This window comes from Thalassophryne amazonica, chromosome 18, assembly GCF_902500255.1.
Source record: "Thalassophryne amazonica chromosome 18, fThaAma1.1, whole genome shotgun sequence".
In the NCBI taxonomy this organism is placed as follows: domain Eukaryota; kingdom Metazoa; phylum Chordata; class Actinopteri; order Batrachoidiformes; family Batrachoididae; genus Thalassophryne; species Thalassophryne amazonica.
This window is the reverse complement of record NC_047120.1, coordinates 64,105,988-64,126,915: the sequence shown is the minus strand read 5'-3', so window position 1 is coordinate 64,126,915 and position 20,928 is coordinate 64,105,988. Positions and strand designations below refer to the sequence as shown.

The following is a 20,928-nucleotide window of genomic DNA, read 5'->3' as shown; positions in this document are numbered from 1 at the left end:
TGTGTTGTCTGGAAAAAATAAAAAAAAATTCTTCTCCTGAAGTGAAAAAATTCAAGTGATCAGACGCCATCAACTACATTTGATATTCACATCAGAGCGCATGGGGGCTTCTTTTCACCAACTGCGCGGGTGATGCTGGGAAGCACAAGCGACAGCCAATGGGAGTAAAGAAATGGAGCATGACATCAGCTGGCTGCTCGCTCAAACAAAAATTAACCAAAAAATAACGGAAACGTGGAGAAACAGCCTTTTCCTGTAAAATCGCTTTCTCATATATTTTGTAAAAATTAAGCGAGAAATAAACACTTTTAAATATAAAAACACTGTTTCTGGAACCAGATAACACCTCTGAAGGGATTTACGAGATTATTACAGATGTTAGCATGCAGATCCCAAGAACACACATCACGGAAGGTCAAAGGTATCTCAGAACCTCACACGTACACACACATGCTTCCTCATGTAGATGGCCTTAAAAGGGAAAAGAACATATTTGCTATGGAATGCCCCCCCCCAAGTAAATATGTTCTCTTCATTAAAATTAACTGTATTTTGCAACATGTCCCCCCCCCCCCAAAAAAAAATAAAATTATACTGCTTGGATTTTAGTAGAAACTACATTTAGTCAGTTTTGTGAAATTTGAAAGGCCGTACAGCTTTAAACATGTCAGTATGTAACCCCGGACTCTACCCGGGTACCCAGGGAGTTCTCAGATAAGCTTTATTGACACTTACACAAAATATGTAATTTTCAGCAGGATATGTCCTGCTTCATGAAACAAACATTAGCGTGTCGTGTTCCTGGTTGAATCGAACTTTTTAATCCAGCACGGCGTAGATGTGAAAGGTGAATGTGGGGTCACCAGGTGGAGGTCTCACTGGACTTCGATCACTGTGGATGGTGAACAAACCCAATGTTACTTTTCTTATTATACTGACACGGTTACAAAGATTTGGGGTATGAAGTTTTACCGTCTTTGAGATGTTGTGGCATTGTTGTCTGTTTTTTACCAGATTGTGCTGTTTGTGACTCTTCCCCTCTGCAGACCACTGCTGTGGCATAGGATTTTAGGTTGACACCTTTTCCTTTTGCGGGTCAACCGTACATTTGGAAAACGTCTCTTGTGTTGTGTTCTCTGTGGTGCAATCTTTAGTTTATTGGTCTGCGTCACTGTTCAGTTTTACCTGAGTCTGAACCGTCTTTTCTTCTTGCAGCTGTGACCTAACAGTGAGGATCAGGGTGTTTTCTCCGTGGGGTTGGTGTTAATGTCTTCATGAAGTCGAGTTTGGACAGGCTGAGTTTTTTCAGTGGTGTCTTCTTGACTTGGCAGAACAAAGTCTACGCTTTCAGTCTGTGTTTCATGGTTGCGCTGAAAAACGATTGGCGTTTGCCGTGACTTTATTGTTGACTTTGCGTTTTTTGGTTGAGTCTGAGCTTGCACCACTGTCACAGCTTTTTTGTGTTCTCTCTGCGCCACTGTCATAGCTTTTTCCGCATTCTGTTTGCCCCGGCTGTCGGAGCTTTTTTCACATTCTGTTTTCCCAGCTGTCGCAGCTTTTCCATGTTCTGTTTGCACCACTGTCGTAACTTTTTCGTGTTCTGTTTGCAACCACTGTCGTAGCTTTTTTGCATTCCTGTTTTCCCCCGCTGTCTGAGCTTTTTCGCATTCTGTTTTCCCCAGCTGTCGCAGCTTTCCATGTTCTGTTTGCAACCACTGTCGTAACTTTTCATGTTCTGTTTGCCCCGCTGTCGGAGCTTGTTCACATTCTGTTTTCCCAGCTGTCGTAGCTTTTCCATGTTCTGTTTGCACCACTGTCGTAGCTTTTTTTCGCGTTCTGTTTTCCCCGCTGTCGGAGCTTTTTCGCATTCTGTTTTCCCCCGCTGTCGTAGCTTTTCCATGTTCTGTTTGTACCACTGTCATAGCTTTTTCGCCTTCTGTTTTCCCTGCTGTCATAGCTTTTCCCAGTTCTGTTTGAGCTACTGGTCATAGCTTTTTGGTATTCTGTTTGCACCACTTTCGTAGCATTTTGGCATTCTGTTTGCACCGCTGTCGTAGCTTTTTCGTATTCTGTTTGCCCCGCTGTCGCAGCTTTTTCGTATTCTGTTTGCCCCACTGTCGTAGCATTTCCCTGTTCTGTTTGCGCCGCTGTCATAGCTTTTTCGTATTCTGTTTGCACCGCCATCGTAGGTTTTTTCGCATTCTGTTTGCACCACTGTCGTAGCATTTTCACATTCTATTTGCAACCACTGTCGTAGCATTTTCTTGTTCTGTTCCGCTGTTTTCTACCTTATCACTGACTTCAGCCTGGGGACTTGACAGGTTGCGTTTGCTGAATTTGGCAGTTTGGAGTCTCTACAACCTCCATCTTCTCTTTGTCTGATGTCTGACTTTGGATATTTGCATCTCCTTTAAATTTTGAGACATTCTTTTGTCTTCTTTGACGTTTCCTTTTCTTCTTCTGTTTTTCTTGAACTTTCTTGCTGGAATCATCCTGAACATTTGCCTGAAATACATATCACAGCTTATCAGTTAGGATTAGATGTCTGCAGTGCAAAAACTAGAGATCTGTGATCTAGCTTACAAAATACACCCCCGCACACACACACACAACACACAACACACACACACCACACACCACCACACACACCTTACACACTCTGCCATACTAATTGTTCAGCATGTATTTATAAATCTGTAATAGTAAATAATTGTGATGAAACCCTGGTCACTGTTTGCAAATGTAACTGATAATAATGCATTCTGAAAAACGAAAACAACAAAGGTCATTCATACCACTCATGGTTTTCCTTGATCTTTGATCAAACTACTCCAAATGTATTCACCTCTCGGTATTTATCCAAGCAATATTCCCCCAAGTTTGAAGAAACACCATCCAGCCATTTTGATTGATCAAGAACAGTGGCAAACAACAGCCTGTTTGCCCCTTTGCTGATGCACAGGGTGATTATCTCCCCTTGGAATATGTTGAACCAGAATTATTTCCTTTGATGCACATCTTTTTATGTTGTGTTACCAGTTAGTTTTATAGAAATCCCCCAAACATTTTAGGAGGAGTTGTCACAGACTGACAGACATCTTGGAAATACATTTCCATATGTGATAATACGTAGACCTTGTCTAGTCTAGTCTAGCCCAAGAATATAGTTGTATAAGAAGAATCAGTATTAAATGTCATAAAAATTTAAATATTTCTGTTGTTTCTACAGAAAATTACTGGCAGCTGTAGTTATGAAAAGAACTAAAATACCATAGAAATGTAAATAACTTTACAGAATAGGCAAATTTTCAAGTATAAAACTGTAGTAATTGACAAAATGATACATTATGAAATAGTAAATACAATAAACCTTTTTTTGTTGAATTATTATAACCATACTGCTATTAAACAAGTTAGTTTTGTAAGCTTTACATGTAGTTGTCCCTTATTGTAGACTGACTACTGTTCACTTTCACAGAAAAATATAACAGGGTTTCACCACCTGGACTACATTTGTACCTTATGTCTTCCCCTTTGTCTTTGGCTTGGACATCCTCTGTATTCTTGGCATCCACCTGCAATCCACAGGTGCTCTGGACATTTTCAGCTCCCTTGTCCATCTCGTGGGACTCTTCCAGAGGAGAGTCCTTGGTATTCTGGTGAATATAAAATGTGGATAGAAAATCCTGTTTTACCTTCTTTACATCTCCAAACTGTAAGATACTTGTTTGAACAGTAAACGTGCTAACAATAGATTGCACTGAATAAAGGAGTAATAACATAAGAGCCAGTAGACGGCATCTGAATCAAAAACTGTGAAACAGCGCCCCACAATACTTCAGCACAGTTACGGAACAACAAGCGGAGCACAAGTGCCCCTCTTTAAAAAAAAAAAAAAAAAAAGAAATTAAAAAACACACACACACAAAATAAAACGTTGATGTATATATAATATATTGTATTTTACAGCTTGTTGTGACAAAATAAAGAGCAATTAAAAAGTAAATAAAATAACGATTTCATAAATTTGGCAAAAATGACCTAGCCCATTTCCGGTAATTCTTAAGTTTAGACACGCATAATTTTCATAATCATTTTTACAACGCTGGACAAAGTACATGCTTTAACAGAAACTTAAACCATCACGAAGCCACACTATTCACTTTAATTCTGTATAACAGTGGAGCAGGACGTTACCTTTACTGGAGCTGTATCAATCTATCATAAATAAATTCAATACCGTGCTCAGGACTTCACGTTAATTATGGCCATTTTTATTGGGAAAGTGTGCCTACCTTCTTGACTTCTTCGTTCACAGCACCGACCATCATTTAAGAAATGGTGAAATGTTTAAAAGTGTTTGTTGGTCGTTCAGTGTCCTCCTCCTCCTCCTCCATCAGGTTAGGGAGTGTCGACAAATTCAGCACCTCCGTTCACGTTTTTCCGCTGACGGAATCACACATTGTTTGTCTCTCAAATTCATTTCAGGAAACTACAAATCTAACTAATAAAACATGATTCACGCTAATATCAACTCAGATATGATACACGTTATGGATTTTTCGGTTTAAATTTTGGCGAGTGTTTTTGTGATCGTCCCCAAAACTTTCAGTTCATTTCTGCTCGAATCAAGCAGAATCTCGGTGCGGCGTTCACTGACACCTCGTCTTTTTTTCACTTTCGATTAACATTTATGCAGGTGACAACTGCCCTCCCTTCGTTGGTCTGCTATTTTAAAATAGTAACTACGGTTCATTTATAATAGTAACAAATTAATTACCTACGCCATAGAAGTTATAATTTCACCTGTGTTTTTGTCAGATTGTTTAGATTATACAAATATGAATGTTTTCATGCAGCAGGCTGACAATACTGGTCTTATGTGACGCCCAGAATATAGATATGTCTGTCTGTCTATCTATAGGCCCTTTTACAAAGCCTGTTTAAGGCAGGAGATTTGCTGCCTCTGAGAAAACGTAAAACGTAGAAGCATGCAATGTGGTCTTCATTGTTCCACCGCTAGTGAATGTTGTCCCAGAGCCAAACTAGAGGTGGGCGGATTGATCCTAATATCAGTAATATCGATACCAACGCTGGTATTGATATTGAACGATCCTCATGTAAAAAGATCGATACTCAAGCTTTTTTCTCTCTCCCGCACGCACTGACTGCTGCGCACGCAGATTCATCAAAATCTACCTCTCTGTCTGTAAGAGCAGCGCCGCGCTGTGTCACACAACAGGGAGCAGCGCACACCTCCCCCCTCTGGTCTTTTGTTGTTGCGCCGTCACGTGGCTCAGTGGTGCCAGCCAACAGCCATGCAGGTAGGCTCAGCCTGGCCCGCCCACTCAGGGCTCTCCTTGAGTCAGCCCTCTATGTGAGGAGATTTTGTTTTAAGTTGTGTTGAGTGATATTTTTTAAACAAAAATGTTGATTGTGATAATAAAGTATTTTGTTTTCATGTACAATGTTTGGCGAAATTCTATCCTGGGTCTTTGGGATCCTTTGGATCTATGAAGCTTAAATATGAAAAAGTATCGGTATCAATATCGGCGATACTGGGCCTGTATTTACTTGGTATCGGATTCAATACCAAAATTCCTGGTATCGCCCACCTCTAAGCCAAACTAATGTCTGTGTAAAGTGGGATATCTCGCATGGTGGCATAGGGGGGTGACCTTTGATGATGCGTTTGGGTTGTAACATGCCCCTGGGTGGATTTACTAAAAAACAGTTAGTAGCTAATCTGTGGGTTTGGCGCAGACTTTACACCGGGCATACTATGGTGGCCATTTTTGGCCAATGAAAACATTGCCCACCTCAATACAAATACATATATTTGGTCACTTTGCAAAGGGGTCAGACTCATCAATAAAGTCATTTAATGTACATGGTTCGTTCTTCTGCTCAGCTTGGTGTATAAATCTCATTGCTCCGGCAAATGAGCGCTATCAGCTGGCTGTTAGAAGCAAGCAGTTAGAGACAAATCAAAACCACCTGATTTCAATAGATAATCAAGCAGCCAGAGCGTGTTTTCATCAGACGGTCAGTCGCGGAAGTACGAATTCTCGCCTTTCGGATTGGCCACTTCTCCGGAAGTGACGTGGCTCCGCAGCCCATAGGAACCAAAATGCTACGGTCAAAATGTCTGTGAACTGAGTTGACATTGAGGTCCGGTGTCACAGACCGAAAGGTCCCCCGTAAAAATCAGTCTGCTCTGCCTTCCTGTGTATGCGCAATTAGCCCGCGGTTCACTGATTCTCACCTTGTTTTCTGCTTCAACTGCACTCCCAGTCATCATCTGTCTCAGCAACAGATATCTGAAGCTTTTGCACAACAATCATTTCCACATAAATTCAGCATTATTTCATCATAAAAAGACGGAGGAAGCCATCAGAGCACCGCAGCTACACGGGATGCTAGCTGATGCATTCACGGCGTGTCGGTAATTTCAAAGGGTCGCCTCGTTTCTGCTTAAAACTGACTTTAGAATGATTTAAGAGGTTTTACCTTGTCATCTGATGGTTAATAATCCAATTAATCCATTTGATCGCTTTGAGTGAAGAGACTCAAGCCCAGAGCTCCGAAATGACACATGCACAGTGGAAGCAGGGGGACCGTTCGGTCTGTGACACCGGGAACTCCTTACCCTGTCTGAATTGATGAAGAAGAACTAATGCTACAATCACATTAGCAACAAACAACAACGAAAAACCGTTTGCTTTGGTGCTTAATGGGTATTCCCATGGGCGTGCAAGCTAACATCCGTAAGATGTTTTGCGAATCCCTTCAGAGGTGTTATCTGTTTACAAAATCAGTGTTGTTAGATTTTTAGATGTGACCTTAGCTTAAGACGACCGAAATGCTTCTGTCTGCAGAATGCTAAGAGCTGTCCACGTCAACCCTCTAATTCCAGAAGGGCGATGTGCTATCTATACTGGTTTTTTTTTGGTTTATAGAAGCATATTCTCTTTGACAGCAGCATAGCGAGATTTGTGTTTTCTGCCTTCTTCCTTGTTTCCTCCACCAGTGCATGCTCTTTGAAAACTAAATGAGACTTAATCCTTCAGCTTGATCTCTCACGTTCTACTCTCAGTCGTGGTTTTTACGGGGCCTGAAGGCCAGGATTTAACATCTCTCTCGCTGCGGTATTCTGGAGGATCAAACTGTTGATGGTTAAGTGCTCTTCTTACTACTCCACAAAGCTTGTTCACTGGTGTAAAACGGTGCGACGTAGTTGGTGCCAGTATTTGGTGCACTGCTGCTTTGTCGGCTCCATACGACGGTTCAGGAAGCGCTGTTCAAGTTGTCGTACAGTCATTATTCTGCTGTGACAGGCTCTTTGAGCCTTTCCTTGTACACTGACGTTAACAGTTTGTCTCAGGGACAGAAGATAAAGCTTGGAGTTGTTTGTGATGTCAGGCGTCGTATCAGAGCATTTTGTCGGCATGCACCAAATGTTACTCTGACTCATATTTGTGGAACGTTCCACAAATGTGTGCCTCCACATTCCTCATTCCTCCATGCAATGCCAATGGAGAGGACGCGCACACACTGGTGTTCATTAACACTCAGCATATGGGGGCGCCACACGGGGCAACATTTGACTTTGTAGACAATGCTGTGATCTCCAGAGACTGATGGATGTCTTGATTCCAGCACTGGAAGAGTAGTGAGGAGTCGGGGCATCTGGGTTTGCAATCATCCTGGATTAAGATGAAGAGATGCTGCTGTTAGCCATCAAGAGTGTATCTGTTTGCTGTGATTGTGTCAAACCCGTTGAGAGATTCAACTGTCACTGCAGTGATGTTTTTAATTGCTGGATCTTCGGCCGAGACACGCCTAGGAAGAGCTTCTTGAGTTGTGAGGTCACTGGACAACGAAGGCAACAAGCAGTTGCCGTTTGTCGCTTGATGGGCGTGGCCACTTTGTGGTTACTAGGTGTTACTGTGCACAATCTGACATTGCTTGACTTCTTAAAGGAACTAAAGCGGAAGTTCCAACATCTTTCACAGTGATGTTGCTTTATCGCCAGTTAGCAAGCTAACATCTCCATAAGATGTCTTGCAAATCACTTCAGAGGTATTATCTGGTTACAAAAGGGAGTTTTTTTACCACTGTCATGTCTGTGTTTGGGCAGGCCTGGCGGCGTGGGCGGGCCTTAGGGTGCCGTGCCCGCCCTCGGAGTCAGTTGGGTCTGCCCTGGACGGATGAGCCTGCCAGTCACCCACCAACCACACAAAAAAGAAATGTACAAATTTCCAATATAGATGATTTATAATAATATTGTTTCTGTGTGACATACACCCCCCCCACGCTCGTTCTGATGTCAGAGTCAGAAAATGTCAGATTTATAAGTGCTGATTTCGTGCTAATTTTTATACTTGTAAAATAAAAGAGAAACATGCCAAACATATTAGATGTATACAGAAATATGACTGTTTTTGAGTGCATTGCGCCATCTTGGATATTTGCTTAACATTAAAATTGATTTTTGGTCCCTGGCCCATGACCTGTTTTAATTTTGGCAATTCATGTGAAAGATATGGGCACCCCTGTTCTAAATTCTCTCTGCAGATGCAATGAAGAGACTTTATTGTCATTGTACACACACACACACACACACACACACACACACACACACACACACATATAGATATATATATATATATATATATATTATATATATTATATAATATATATTATATATATATATATATATATATATATATATATATATATATATTATATATATATAGCTTGTCTCCTTATACATTTCAACACGCTTTATGGTTGTGAATACATACAAATGTCCTTTTTCCTGTTATCTTTTTTTAATATTATTATATTAGTGATACCCTCCTGAGGGTTCACCACCTGCAGAGGGGGCCATGGGGGTCGGGTGCAGAGAGGATTGGGTGGCAGTCGAGGGTGGGTGGCCCGGCAGCCCGGTCCATGCTCACAGCCCCTGGCTGTTGGGACGTGGAATGTCACCTCGCTGGGGGGCAAGGAGCCTGAGCTTGTGCGGGAGGTTGAGAGATACCAACTAGAGATAGTCGGGCTCACCTCCACGCACAGCATGGGCTCTGGTACCCAACTCCTGGAGAGGGGCTGGACGCTTCATTTTTCTGGCGTTGCCCACGGGGAGAGGCGGAGAGCTGGGGTTGCATTGCTTATTGCTCCCCAGCTCAGTCGCCATGTTTGGAGTTCACTCCGGTGAACGATAGGGTCGCGTCCCTACGCCTTTGGGTCGGGGACAGGTCTCTTACCGTTGTCTCGGCCTACGGGCCGAGCAGCAGTGCAGAGTACCCGACCTTCCTGGAGTCCCTGGTAGGGTACTAGATAGCGCTCCGACTGGGGACTCCATTGTTCTCCTGGGGGATTTCAATGCCCACGTGGGCGGCGACAGTGAGACCTGGAGGGGGGTGATCAGGAAGCACGGCCTCCCCGATCTGAACCCGAGTGGTGTTGTTGTTGGACTTCTGTGCTAGTCACAGTTTGTCCATCACGAACACCATGTTCGAGCACAAGGGTGTCCATAAGTGCACGTGGCACCAGGACACCCTGAGCCGGAGGTCGATGATCGACTTTGTAGTCGTATCATCTGACCTTCGGCCACGTGTCTCGGACACTCGAGTAAAGACAGGGGCAGACCGATCACCACCTGGTGGTGAGTTGGATCCGCTGGGAGGGGAGGAAGCCGGTCATACCTGGCAGGCCCAAACATATCATGAGGGTCTGCTGGGAACGACTGGCGGAACCCTCTGTCAGGGAGGTCTTCAACTCCCACCTCTGGGAGAGCTTCTCCCAGATCCCGGGGTTGGAGACATGGAGTCCGAGTGGACCATGTTCTCCACCTCCATTGCTGATGCGGCCGCTCATAGCTGTGATCACAAGGTCTCTGGTGCCTGTTGCGGCTGCAATCCCCGAACCCGGTGGTGGACACCAGAAGTAAGGGATGCCGTCAAGCTGAAGAAGGAGTCCTACCTATCTTTGTTGGTAGGTGGGACCTCAGAGGCAGCTGACAGGTACCGGCAGGCCAAGCGTGTCGCAGCCCGTGCAGTCGCAGAGACAAAAACTCGGGTCTGGGAGGAGTTCGGGGAGCTATGGAGGAGGACTATCGTCGGCGGCTCGAAGAGATTCTGGCAAACTGTCCGACGCCTCAGGAGGCGGAAGCAGCTCTCCACCAGCACTGTTTACGGTGCGGGTGGGGAGCTGTTGACTCTGACTGGGGATGTTGTTGGGCGGTGGAAGGAGTACTTCGAGGATCTCCTCAATCCCATCGTCACGTCTTCCGAAGAGGAGGCAGAGACTGGGGACCCGGAGGCGGACTCATCCATTACCCAGGCCGAAGTCACAGAGGTGGTTGGAAAGCTCCTCGGTGGCAAGGCTCCTGGGGTGGATGAAATCCGTCCTGAGTACCTTAAGTCTCTGGATGTTGTGTGACTGTCTTGGCTGACACGCCTCTGCAACATCGCGTGGCGATCGGGGACAGTGCCTCTGGATTGGCAGACCGGGGGGTGGTCCCTCTGTTTAAGAAGGGGGACCGGAGGGTATGTTCCAACTATAGGGGGATCACACTCCTCAGCCTCCCCGGTAAGGTCTGTTCCAGAGTACTGGAGAGGAGAATTCGACCGATGGTCGAAGCTCGGATTCAGGAGGAGCAGTGTGGTTTTCGTCCTGGTCGCAGCACACTGGACCAGCTCTACACGCTCCATTGGGTGCTCGAGGGTTCATGGGAGTTCGTCCAACCAGTCCACATGTGTTTTGTGGATCTGGAGAAGGCGTTCGACCGTGTCCCTCGGGGCACCCTGTGGGGAGTGCTCCGGGAGTACCGGGTCCGGGGTCCTTTGCTAAGGGCTATCCGGTCCCTGTACGACCGCAGCAGGAGCTTGGTTCGCATTGCCGGTAGTAAGTCAAACCTGTTTCCAGTGCACGTTGGCCTCCGCCAGGGCTGCCCTTTGTCACCGGTTCTGTTCATTATTTTTATGGACAGAATTTCTAGGTGCAGCCAGGGTGTAGAGGGGGTCTGGTTTGGGAACCACAGAATCTCGTCTCTGCTGTTTGCGGATGATGTGGTTCTGTTGGCTTCGTCAAATCAGGACCTTCAGCGTGCACTGGGGCGGTTTGCAGCCGAGTGTGAGATGTCCGGGATGAAAATCAGCACCTCCAAATCCGAGGCCATGGTTCTCGACCGGAAAAAGGTGCTTTGCCCTATTCAGGTTGGTGGAGTGTCCTTGCCTCAAGTGGAGGAGTTAAGTATCTCGGGTCTATTCACAAGTGAGGGACGGATGGCGCGTGAGAGCGATAGACGGATCGGTGCAGCGTCTGCAGTGATGCGGTCGCTGTATCGGACGGTCGTGGTGAAGAGAGAGCTGAGTAGGATAAACACTTCTAAATCTAAAGACGCTGTATTTGTAAGTAGATAACACATCTGAAGTGATTTACAAGAGATGTTATAGATGTTGGCGTGCACGCCCCAGGAACCCCCATCAAGCAAGTGGCTCAGGTCACAGGTAATCTCAAAACCTTAGACGTGCACACACGCGCTTCCTCCTGTAGTTCATCTGCACGACAGCATCAGAAGGAAAAGAAAACATTCGCTATGAATTTCCACCCAGAATAATATGTTTTCATCATTAAAATGAGCTGTAATTTTGCAACATCCTACAAAAATAAACCTACATTATAATGCTTGGATTTCGGTGGAAACTAAATTTTGTAATTTTTGCGAAATTTGAAAGGCAGTACAGCTTTAAAGAACGTTGTGGGGAAAAATAATTCCTGGTTCCAACTCCTTAATTGGATCTACTCTAAAAGTTAATGGTTTCCTCCTTGGTGGATACCCCTCCCTCTCACCAAGTTTCATGGTAGCTCCATGGTGGAAGTAATAAATAAATACCTTGAGACAGCAGGTAGTTAACGGCAGACTGTGGATCAAGCAGCTGGACGACAGGATTGTCTCTGAAGCGTGTTGCTGACTCGAGCACAAAAGCAGATGTGATGACTTCAGGGAGATCCGGCACTTTCGATGTCAGACTGCGCATTATATCTCCTTCATGTCCTTTCTAAAACAACAACACCTGTGTCACTTAAAGGCCTCCTTGGTGGATGAGCATTAGGACCTGAGTTCAAAGCCAGAGAGGAGTACAAACACTTGTAAAAAGTTCTTGACGCTGATTCTGTCACTTTCACTAAATCAATCCCAACGTCGCCTCAGCTTCATAAGCCCCATTTTTCTGTGTGGTCAGAGAACTGAACCTATGACCTCTTGGTCTCAAAGATGATTCTTTAAGCTTTCTGACACCCCTAAATGAAAGTATGGCTTCCTCTGGCATCACTACCTTGTACTGTACCTGGCAAATGTTCCTTATAGCAGACTGACACTGCTCATGAAAACAGGTCTGTAGTGTGTCGTGGCTTCTCCTTATGGCTACCGCCGATAAATACTGGCAGCAGATCATTATTTTATCCACGTCGCTTGCCTGGTAAAGATAAACCAACCAGATTATCACACATAAAACAGATCTTTCAGTTTTTCCACTGGTCGTGGGAGGAGGCAAGAATCTGATCAATGGATCAATAAACTGTCATCTACCTTGGAAATCCTCTTGTTCAGGTCTTTTTCAGTCTCACTCTCCACTGCGATGAAACTTCTCCGTCACAGAATTCCAACGTCCACAGTGCATCCCACATCTGATAATTACAGAAACATTACTATCTTTATATTTATTTTTTTATCAAGTGGCCTCTTCTTGATCAGCTGAATACACCGAAAGGATGAATCGATGTCAGATGGACCAAGACTGAGAATTTAGCCTGTTTCAAAAATCTACCTTGTGGCGTAAGGAATGACTAGATGTTAGAGAGAAATTCTAGGTGCTTGTTTGTAAAACTGGCTAAAGATTTTAAATGAATTAAAGCAGAACAAGAATAATACTAAATAATACTATGGTACAGATAAATTAACAGTGATGTCAATAACAATGATCAGGCACTGAAGACCAAACACCAAAATTCAAAATTAAAGCCAAGCAGCACTCATTACAGCCCAACAATGAAGCCACCAATGTACTAATGATGGAAAGTCTGTCTCCCATCACTGATTTCTGATACCTGATCCAAAAAAACAAATACTCAAACAGGGCCTGAAATCTGGTCTAATCGGTGGTTAAAGTAGGGCTGTAGAAAACTGCGAGCAATCAGGAATGTTTACACACGTTTAAAAATTTGTGGTACTGGGATAAATCATGACCCAATAAAGGTGAATAATTGGATTCAATTGGTGCAGATTGGGGGTAATGTTGTGCAAATGTAGGTGGAAGTGAACTATTACATACAAAGCCTCTGCAATATGAAACTCATATTGCAACAGAAGATATTTTTTTGAAATTTTAACAGAAAAACTGAGCTTTTTGTAAAACTGTGGGGGAAAACACGATAAGAGGAAATAGTGTTTTATGCACACACGGACGCATGTGCAAAAATATTGTATAATGGGAATTATACATAATCGAGTAATGCGATAAATTGGTAATGCGATACCGTCTTTATTTAGTGGTTCTGATTCCCCAGCCTGGTTGCAAAGTACTGCATTCCTCCCTGCTCTAACTGCACACAATGAGCCAAATTGTGTGTTCAACCAGCTGTTGACTGCCTGAGCACTGTCTCTGCTTATTCTCTGATTTGGTAGCATGAAGTGGAAGAGAGTCCACAACTCTCACTGAACGTGACAACCGGTTTGTCACAGGTTACTTTCTCAGCTAAGGCTGGTTCTCTACAAGAGTCTAGACAGAAGTCAGACTACCAGAGCAGGAATTTTAGCTGAGGAAGCTTCTGCGATTTGAAGCGAAACGTCCTCGTGTCAAGCAACCCAGTCCAGTCGAAGATTCAAGCTTCTCTACTATGGAAACCACCTGGACAACTGAGAACCTTCACAGAAATAAAGATGAAGTATTTTGTCTTAGGACACGGACAGGTACACGTAAATTTTGCAGAGTAAAATATACTCTGCCAGGATAACATTTGGTCCCAGTCCAAATAGAGTTAAATACACTCTATCACAGTGCTAAATCAATTCTATCACAGAGTAAAATCAACACTATCATGCTGTGAATGACTCTTATTGGAGCTGAAAAATGTGACTTGACAAGACGACGGTAGAGCTGATTTCACTCTATAATAGAGTATATTTAACTCTATTTGGACTGGGACCAAACGTTATCCTGCAGAGTATATTTTACTCTGCAAAATGTACTGTGCAGCCTGAAGCACACACGTGCAATCAAACCTCAGTCTACATGTTGGTAGTCTGAGTCCTATGTTACAGAAGCACCTGATCTGGAACATCATTTGGGGAAAGATGTAAAATTTGGAGATCTGGCTTACAAACCTTTCCTGAATGACCAAGTAGGAAATCCAACATCTGGTAGCATTTTCTTTGATTTTTTTTCCTATTCGGAGATTAGAAATTCCAAATTCTCAAGAGTTTCCAACTGCCACCAAATGCAGGTGAAAACACACACACACACACCGTAGAATATAAGTTCTGTCTCTGAATGAAGACACTAAGCTGAGATAAACTACAAACCTCAATTTCCTTTGGGTAGCTGAGGGTGCTGGATGGCGTCAAAAGGGGTTTTTCCAGTATTTCATCTCTCCACTGACTGATTTGCTGCTGCATGTCACGTAGAGTTCATGGAACTTTTGCTTAAACGCATCCAACTCCTCCTGCTGAGTCTAAATCAGTGCAAATACCAAAACCCAGTGACTTCTAGTTCCAACTCCAGAATGAGGCATGAAAACTAGTCTAGGAACAAATACCTGTTTTTTCAGAGAACCTTCCACGATCTCTGCCATCTTCACCACGAGCTGGAAGGACAGAACCGCGGCCTGGTAACACTGGACGAGGCGCACAAGTCTGCAGGTGTTCTTTGCCAAACTCTCGCTGGTCAGGAACATCTGCTTGACATTTGTGGAATCAATCAGTCTGGAAAAAATGCAACAGGACACAAGCTTGAAAATGAATTTCAATAAATATTAGCTTCTCGTAGTTGTTTTTTCACATCCTGTCTCCAGAAGTCTCCGATTATTTTTCTCCCATTAAACAAGATTACGATGACAAAGACTCAAACTAACCTCGCAAGTTATAAGAAGAAACACATCTCGTTTTCAACAAAATAATGAAATAATACATACATGCACCTCTCTGTTAGAGCTTTGAGTCTTTTTAACCCTCTGGGGTCCGAGGGCATTTTTGGACAGTTCACTCGCCTGGCATAAATGTTTATTATTGCTGTTAACAGCTCTCCCTGCATCCCACAATCAAGTTTTATGTTTCTTTTTTTTCAGGACAACCTGTGCTTTCAGAATATATATGTTTTTGTTGTGTTTTATAGGTGTAGTAGAGAAGCTTGAATCTTCGACTGGACTGGGTTGCTTGACGTGAGGACATTTCGCTTCAAATCACAGAAGCTTCCTCAGCTAAAATTCTTTCTCTGGTAGTCTGACTTCTGTCTTGACTCTTGTAGAGAAGAATAAACAAGAAGCCAACAAAAGCTGGAGTTTTTTAACCTAACCAGACCCCACCTACCGAAAGGCTGACTGCTATAGGCTAGTGACTAAACAATAGCTCTAATTAGCACCTATTGTGCTTTTATAAGTGTAATAAAGGTTTACAATCAAAAATAAGCAAGGAAAAAATAAAGCGAAAAATAATTTTCCACATACATTTATTCAAAACACACAGCAAACTATAATAAACAACTGTTTTGACACTTTATAAAGGTAATTTGAGGTCTTGTGTGAAAGGCTGTACAACAAAAAGGTTCAAACAATAAACACAAATGCACATTTTGAACGATATATACAAAATGGTCTATGCATTTTGTTATTTTGATATGGTAAACAGTGCTTTATGCAGAGAAAGCAACAGAGTTATCCAGTAACATTCACATGCAAACTAGTGGAGTAATCCTGATAGTTACACACTCTTTGTTTGAGCACGTGAGATTGTCATCAGAGGCTCTCCGTCTGCTCCTGCTTTCACTGATCGCTTTGCGTAATGGCGCAGGGTGCACTGAGTATGTACTAATAGTATGTACTCATTGGAGCACCCAGGGGGCTATTCAAACGGGCCAACTACTCAACAAAAATATAAATGCACCACTTTTGGTTTTGCTCCCATTTTGTATGAGATGAACTCAAAGATCTAAAACTTTTCCACATACACAATATCACCATTTCCCTCAAATACTGTTCACAAACCAGTCTAAATCTGTGATAGTGAGCACTTCTCCTTTGCTGAGATAATCCATCCCACCTCACAGGTGTGCCATATCAAGATGCTGATTAGACACCATGATTAGTGCACAGGTGTGCCTTAGACTGTCCACAATAAAAGGCCACTCTGAAAGGTGCAGTTTTGTTTTATTGGGGGGGGGGATACCAGTCAGTATCTGGTGTGACCACCATTTGCCTCATGCAGTGCAATACATCTCCTTCGCATAGAGTTGATCAGGTTGTCAATTGTGGCCTGTGGAATGTTGGTCCACTCCTCTTCAATGGCTGTGCGAAGTTGCTGGATATTGGCAGGAACTGGTACACGCTGTCGTATACGCCGGTCCAGAGTATCCCAAACATGCTCAATGGGTGACATGTGCGATGAGTATGCCGGCCATGCAAGAACTGGGACATTTTCAGCTTCCAAGAATTGTGTACAGATCCTTGCAACATGGGGCCGTGCATTATCCTGCTGCAACATGAGGTGATGTTCTTGGATGTATGGCACAACAATGGGCCTCAGGATCTCGTCACGGTATCTCTGTGCATTCAAAATGCCATCAATAAAATACACCTGTGTTCTTCGTCCATAACAGACGCCTGCCCATACCATAACCCCACTGCCACCATGGGCCACTCGATCCACAACATTGACATCAGAAAACCGCTCACCCACACGACGCCACACACGCTGTCTGACATCTGCCCTGAACAGTGTGAACCGGGATTCATCCGTGAAGAGAACACCTCTCCAACGTGCCAAACGCCAGCGAATGTGAGCATTTGCCCACTCAAGTCGGTTACAACGACGAACTGGAGTCAGGTCGAGACCCCGATGAGGACGACGAGCATGCAGATGAGCTTCCCTGAGACGGTTTCTGACAGTTTGTGCAGAAATTCTTTGGTTATGCAAACCGATTGTTTTAGCAGCTGTCCGAGTGGCTGGTCTCAGACGATCTTGGAGGTGAACATGCTGGATGTGGAGGTCCTGGGCTGGTGTGGTTACACGTGGTCTGCGGTTGTGAGGCTGGTTGGATGTACTGCCAAATTCTCTGAAACGCCTTTGGAGACGGCTTATGGTAGAGAAATGAACATTCAATACACGAGCAACAGCTCTGGTTGACATTCCTGCTGTCAGCATGCCAATTGCACACTCCCTCAAATCTTGCGACATCTGTGGCATTGTGCTGTGTGATAAAACTGCACCTTTCAGAATGGCCTTTTATTGTGGGCAGTCTAAGGCACACCTGTGCACTAATCATGGTCTCTAATCAGCATCTTGATATGGCACACCTGTGAGGTGGGATGGATTATCTCAGCAAAGGAGAAGTGCTCACTATCACAGATTTAGACTGGTTTGTGAACAATATTTGAGGGAAATGGTGATATTGTGTATGTGGAAAAAGTTTTAGATCTTTGAGTTCATCTCATACAAAATGGGAGCAAAACCAAAAGTGTTGCATTTATATTTTTGTTGAGTGTAGTAACATGTAACATATCACTCCTAAAAACGATCTTTGGCTTTTCACGTGAGGTAAATCTGCCCTACGATTGGATTTTTGGAAAACCATGTCACGATGAACCACTTTCGATTGGACACTCACATTGCACACGTCACACAGCTTCTATGAGGAGTACAAAGATGGCCGATGGCTGGCTCGAAAGTCCGCGGAGTTAACTTTTCAGCAAAAAAAAAAGTAAGTTTCTATCTCATATCAGTAAGTTTCTATCTCATATCAAAGTTATTTATAATTTAGTAGAGGTTGGTCTTAGCCACTGTACACAACAGCGTCGGCCCCAGAGTGTTAAACAGTTTCAGAAAGCAATAGGCCACTAGGGGTCACTCACGGGTGACCGGCGGTCTGCAGACCACTGTTCGAGAAAGGCTGAGTTTGAGTTAAGGTTGGGGCTGGAGTTCGTTTGAAGGTTCAGCCAAGTCTTTCTGCTCTACAGTGGAGGTGGAGTTCCACATTTCTTAAATTTAGCGGAAATAAAACTGACGACTGCGTCAATTTGGACGTTACACAAAAAACACACATGCTAGACTTCACAAAATTCAACTTTCAAGTAAAATATCTGTGTGGATTACTTGTGCAAGTGCCATATCTGAATGAGTCCACATGAATGGAATTGAAATTTGCTCTGTTGCTCTGTTCCTTAATTTAATTACACGCCTTCACTTTTTTTGGATGGGTGGGTGGGAGGGGGTCACAGCTGATGTGAATACGGTACCTTTCCTTCTCCTTTTCCACCTTCAGCAGCGTATGGGCCAATGCGTTTTGAGCATTCTGCATGCAGAAAGGATTAAAAACAAAACCACAGTCAGTTATTTTATTAAAAAAAGCTTTCAATAAAACGTCTATGTGGGGGTTTTGTTTCACCTTCACATCGTCCTGTGCTCCGTTTTTATTTATCCTTTGTACACATTTTCTCAGCCTGTATAAAAGACTCTGGATAAGGTGTTCTGCAGGAATCGAAGTCAATTCTGAGAATTTAGGAAGATCCTCAAATGCCACCAGAGATGACCAGCTGACCAGAACCTGAGGCATCTCTGGAGATGTAGATGAGTGCGTCTCAATTAAACTCAGCACAATCCTACGGAAAACGGGAACGTCATTCTCACGCACGTTACCACGTCAGGAAAAGAGAGTTCACGTGGCTTTGAGACAGACTCACTTCCTTTTGTCAGGGTGGACTCGTATGTTCTCTCTGAACTTGATAAACTCGACGCCCTCGAGTCCGGACCAGTTCTGTTCCTCAACTGCTGGACCCACTCTTGATGCATCAGCACCTGTCTGTCTGAGTCTGAGGAGCAGAGGAACGAGCAGGACGAGCTCCGACACCCTCTCTTGGGCGCAAAGGTTCATCAGACCCATCACGGCACTGAACAGAAGAAACACACAAACATGAACAGGAAAAAATGAGATTCTGCTGAAGATACAAATCAGCAGACCAAAAAAAGAAAATACCGGAGCGTCACTAATGAAAAGCTCACCCGGTTTCTCCAAACTCTTTTCCCACATTATGCATCTGAAGAAAATTCTGACACACCAACAGTAAAATTCTTCACCATAAGTTGTGAACTGTTGTGAACGTTTTTGCTGTTGGTTGAGCTTCTCCTCCAAAATCTTTGTGACAATGTTGAAATTTTCTTAAGTGGTGTCTTATTTTGGTGATTTTCTTTCTTTTTTTTTAAGGAACCACACAATCCAGGAACATGCCCTGTTTGTGGTGAATTTCTGACTTTTCTTTCCCCAAAAGGCCGTATTTTCGATAAAATTTGTCATTTTCAAAAACTCAGCAAAGATTCGATGAAGCAAACAAAACCATCAGAAGGAAAATCCATCAAGAACTGAAGAAGTAGAAGAATTTTTTAGGGGGTCGGGGGGTGATTATTATAATTCCAATCTCCATGTGCCTTTAGGCAAATTCAAAACTAACACTTCCGCAACCTCATCAAGACCTGGCAACCTGACAAAATCAAGACGAATTATCACCATATCATTACGAAATGTCACACATGTTACAATGCCGGTCCAACGTGCCTCCAAGTAGATAATGCTGGTGACTCCAGCCACCAGCAGTTTAAAGTCAACTCAATGGGGAAGTTGTTACAATGTGGATAAGGTTTAAGCCTGGCTCAGGTACAGATTTCTGAGCTAATGTATGATTTGGTGCTCTATAAATAAACTGAACTGAATGGAGGAAATATGTGTTTTCTGGTTTTCAGTCTTTTGATGAACTCACTGTTGTGGATGCGCGATAGCGTCGTTCAAGCTGTCGTTCAGGCTATTTGTGTCTGCTGCGGTCTCTGAAGACACCAGACGACAAAGCTCAGCCAAACCTCTGAGTCCAAGGTTGATGATGCAATTCCTGGACACCAGAAAAACAGACAGACCCAGAAGAAGAGGACTGGTCTTCCTCTGGCTGCCTGGAATTTTCCCCTTTGACTCTTGTCTCAGTATGTGCAACAAATTCTCTGAAATCAGCTCAGAAACCTGCGAAACAAACAAACAAGCAAACAAACAAACAATATTTCTCACAATTCAAAATGTTCAAAACATTTCACGCTAGTGTAATGTACCCTGTAATTATAATCTTGTCTATTTCAGGTCAAACAATTGTCAGGACCCTTTGAAATTTGGTCTGTTTTTAATTTATGAGAAACAGAAACTCATTCAATGCATTTTAAGTTGAAAACAAAGGGCATTTTTTTAAAACATATTTGTGAATTTCTCAATTGATAATGCACAACTCCCTCTCTAGCTGCCATCTTATCGCGGTGGGGGAGTTTGTGTACCTGGATGATCCTAAGAGCTATGTTGTCGGGGGCTTTGTGCTCCCTGTAGGGTCTCCCAAGGCAAACAGGTCCTAGGTGACGGGTCAGACTAAGGGCAGTTCAGAACCTCCATGACCAGTAAAAGATCAAGGACCGTGACGTCGCCCGGTATGGCGGAGCCGGGGTCCCACCCTGGAGCCAGGCCTGGGGTTGGGGCTCGCGCGCGAGCGCCTGGTGGTTGGGCCTTAGCCCATGGGGTCCGGCCGGGCTCAGCCCGAAAGAGTGACATGGGCCCGCCTTCCTGTGGGTTCACCAACAGCAGAGGGGGCCATGGGGGTCGGGTGCAGAGAGGATTGGGTGGCGGTCGA

General features: G+C 43.9%; 1 protein-coding gene and 2 long non-coding RNA genes across 3 annotated transcripts in view; all 3 read right to left on the bottom strand.

Annotated features, from left to right (window-relative positions):
- rnf213b (ring finger protein 213b) overlaps positions 1-20,928 on the bottom strand; it is an 86,575-nt gene that overhangs the window by 59,415 nt on the left and 6,232 nt on the right. The window contains 7 exon segments of the mRNA XM_034194411.1: positions 1,198-1,208; positions 10,811-10,823; positions 14,824-14,989; positions 18,514-18,569; positions 18,663-18,876; positions 18,958-19,164; positions 20,029-20,279. Coding sequence (XP_034050302.1) covers positions 1,198-1,208; positions 10,811-10,823; positions 14,824-14,989; positions 18,514-18,569; positions 18,663-18,876; positions 18,958-19,164; positions 20,029-20,279 — 918 coding nt within the window.
- Positions 823-1,092, bottom strand: LOC117531340. Its single transcript, XR_004566612.1, has 2 exons — positions 973-1,092; positions 823-892 (listed from the first exon to the last, which is right to left on the bottom strand). It is a non-coding gene; the product is annotated as an uncharacterized LOC117531340 (long non-coding RNA).
- On the bottom strand, positions 11,415-12,642 carry LOC117531339. The gene is made up of 3 exons (XR_004566611.1): positions 12,599-12,642; positions 12,357-12,485; positions 11,415-12,068 (listed from the first exon to the last, which is right to left on the bottom strand). It is a non-coding gene; the product is annotated as an uncharacterized LOC117531339 (long non-coding RNA).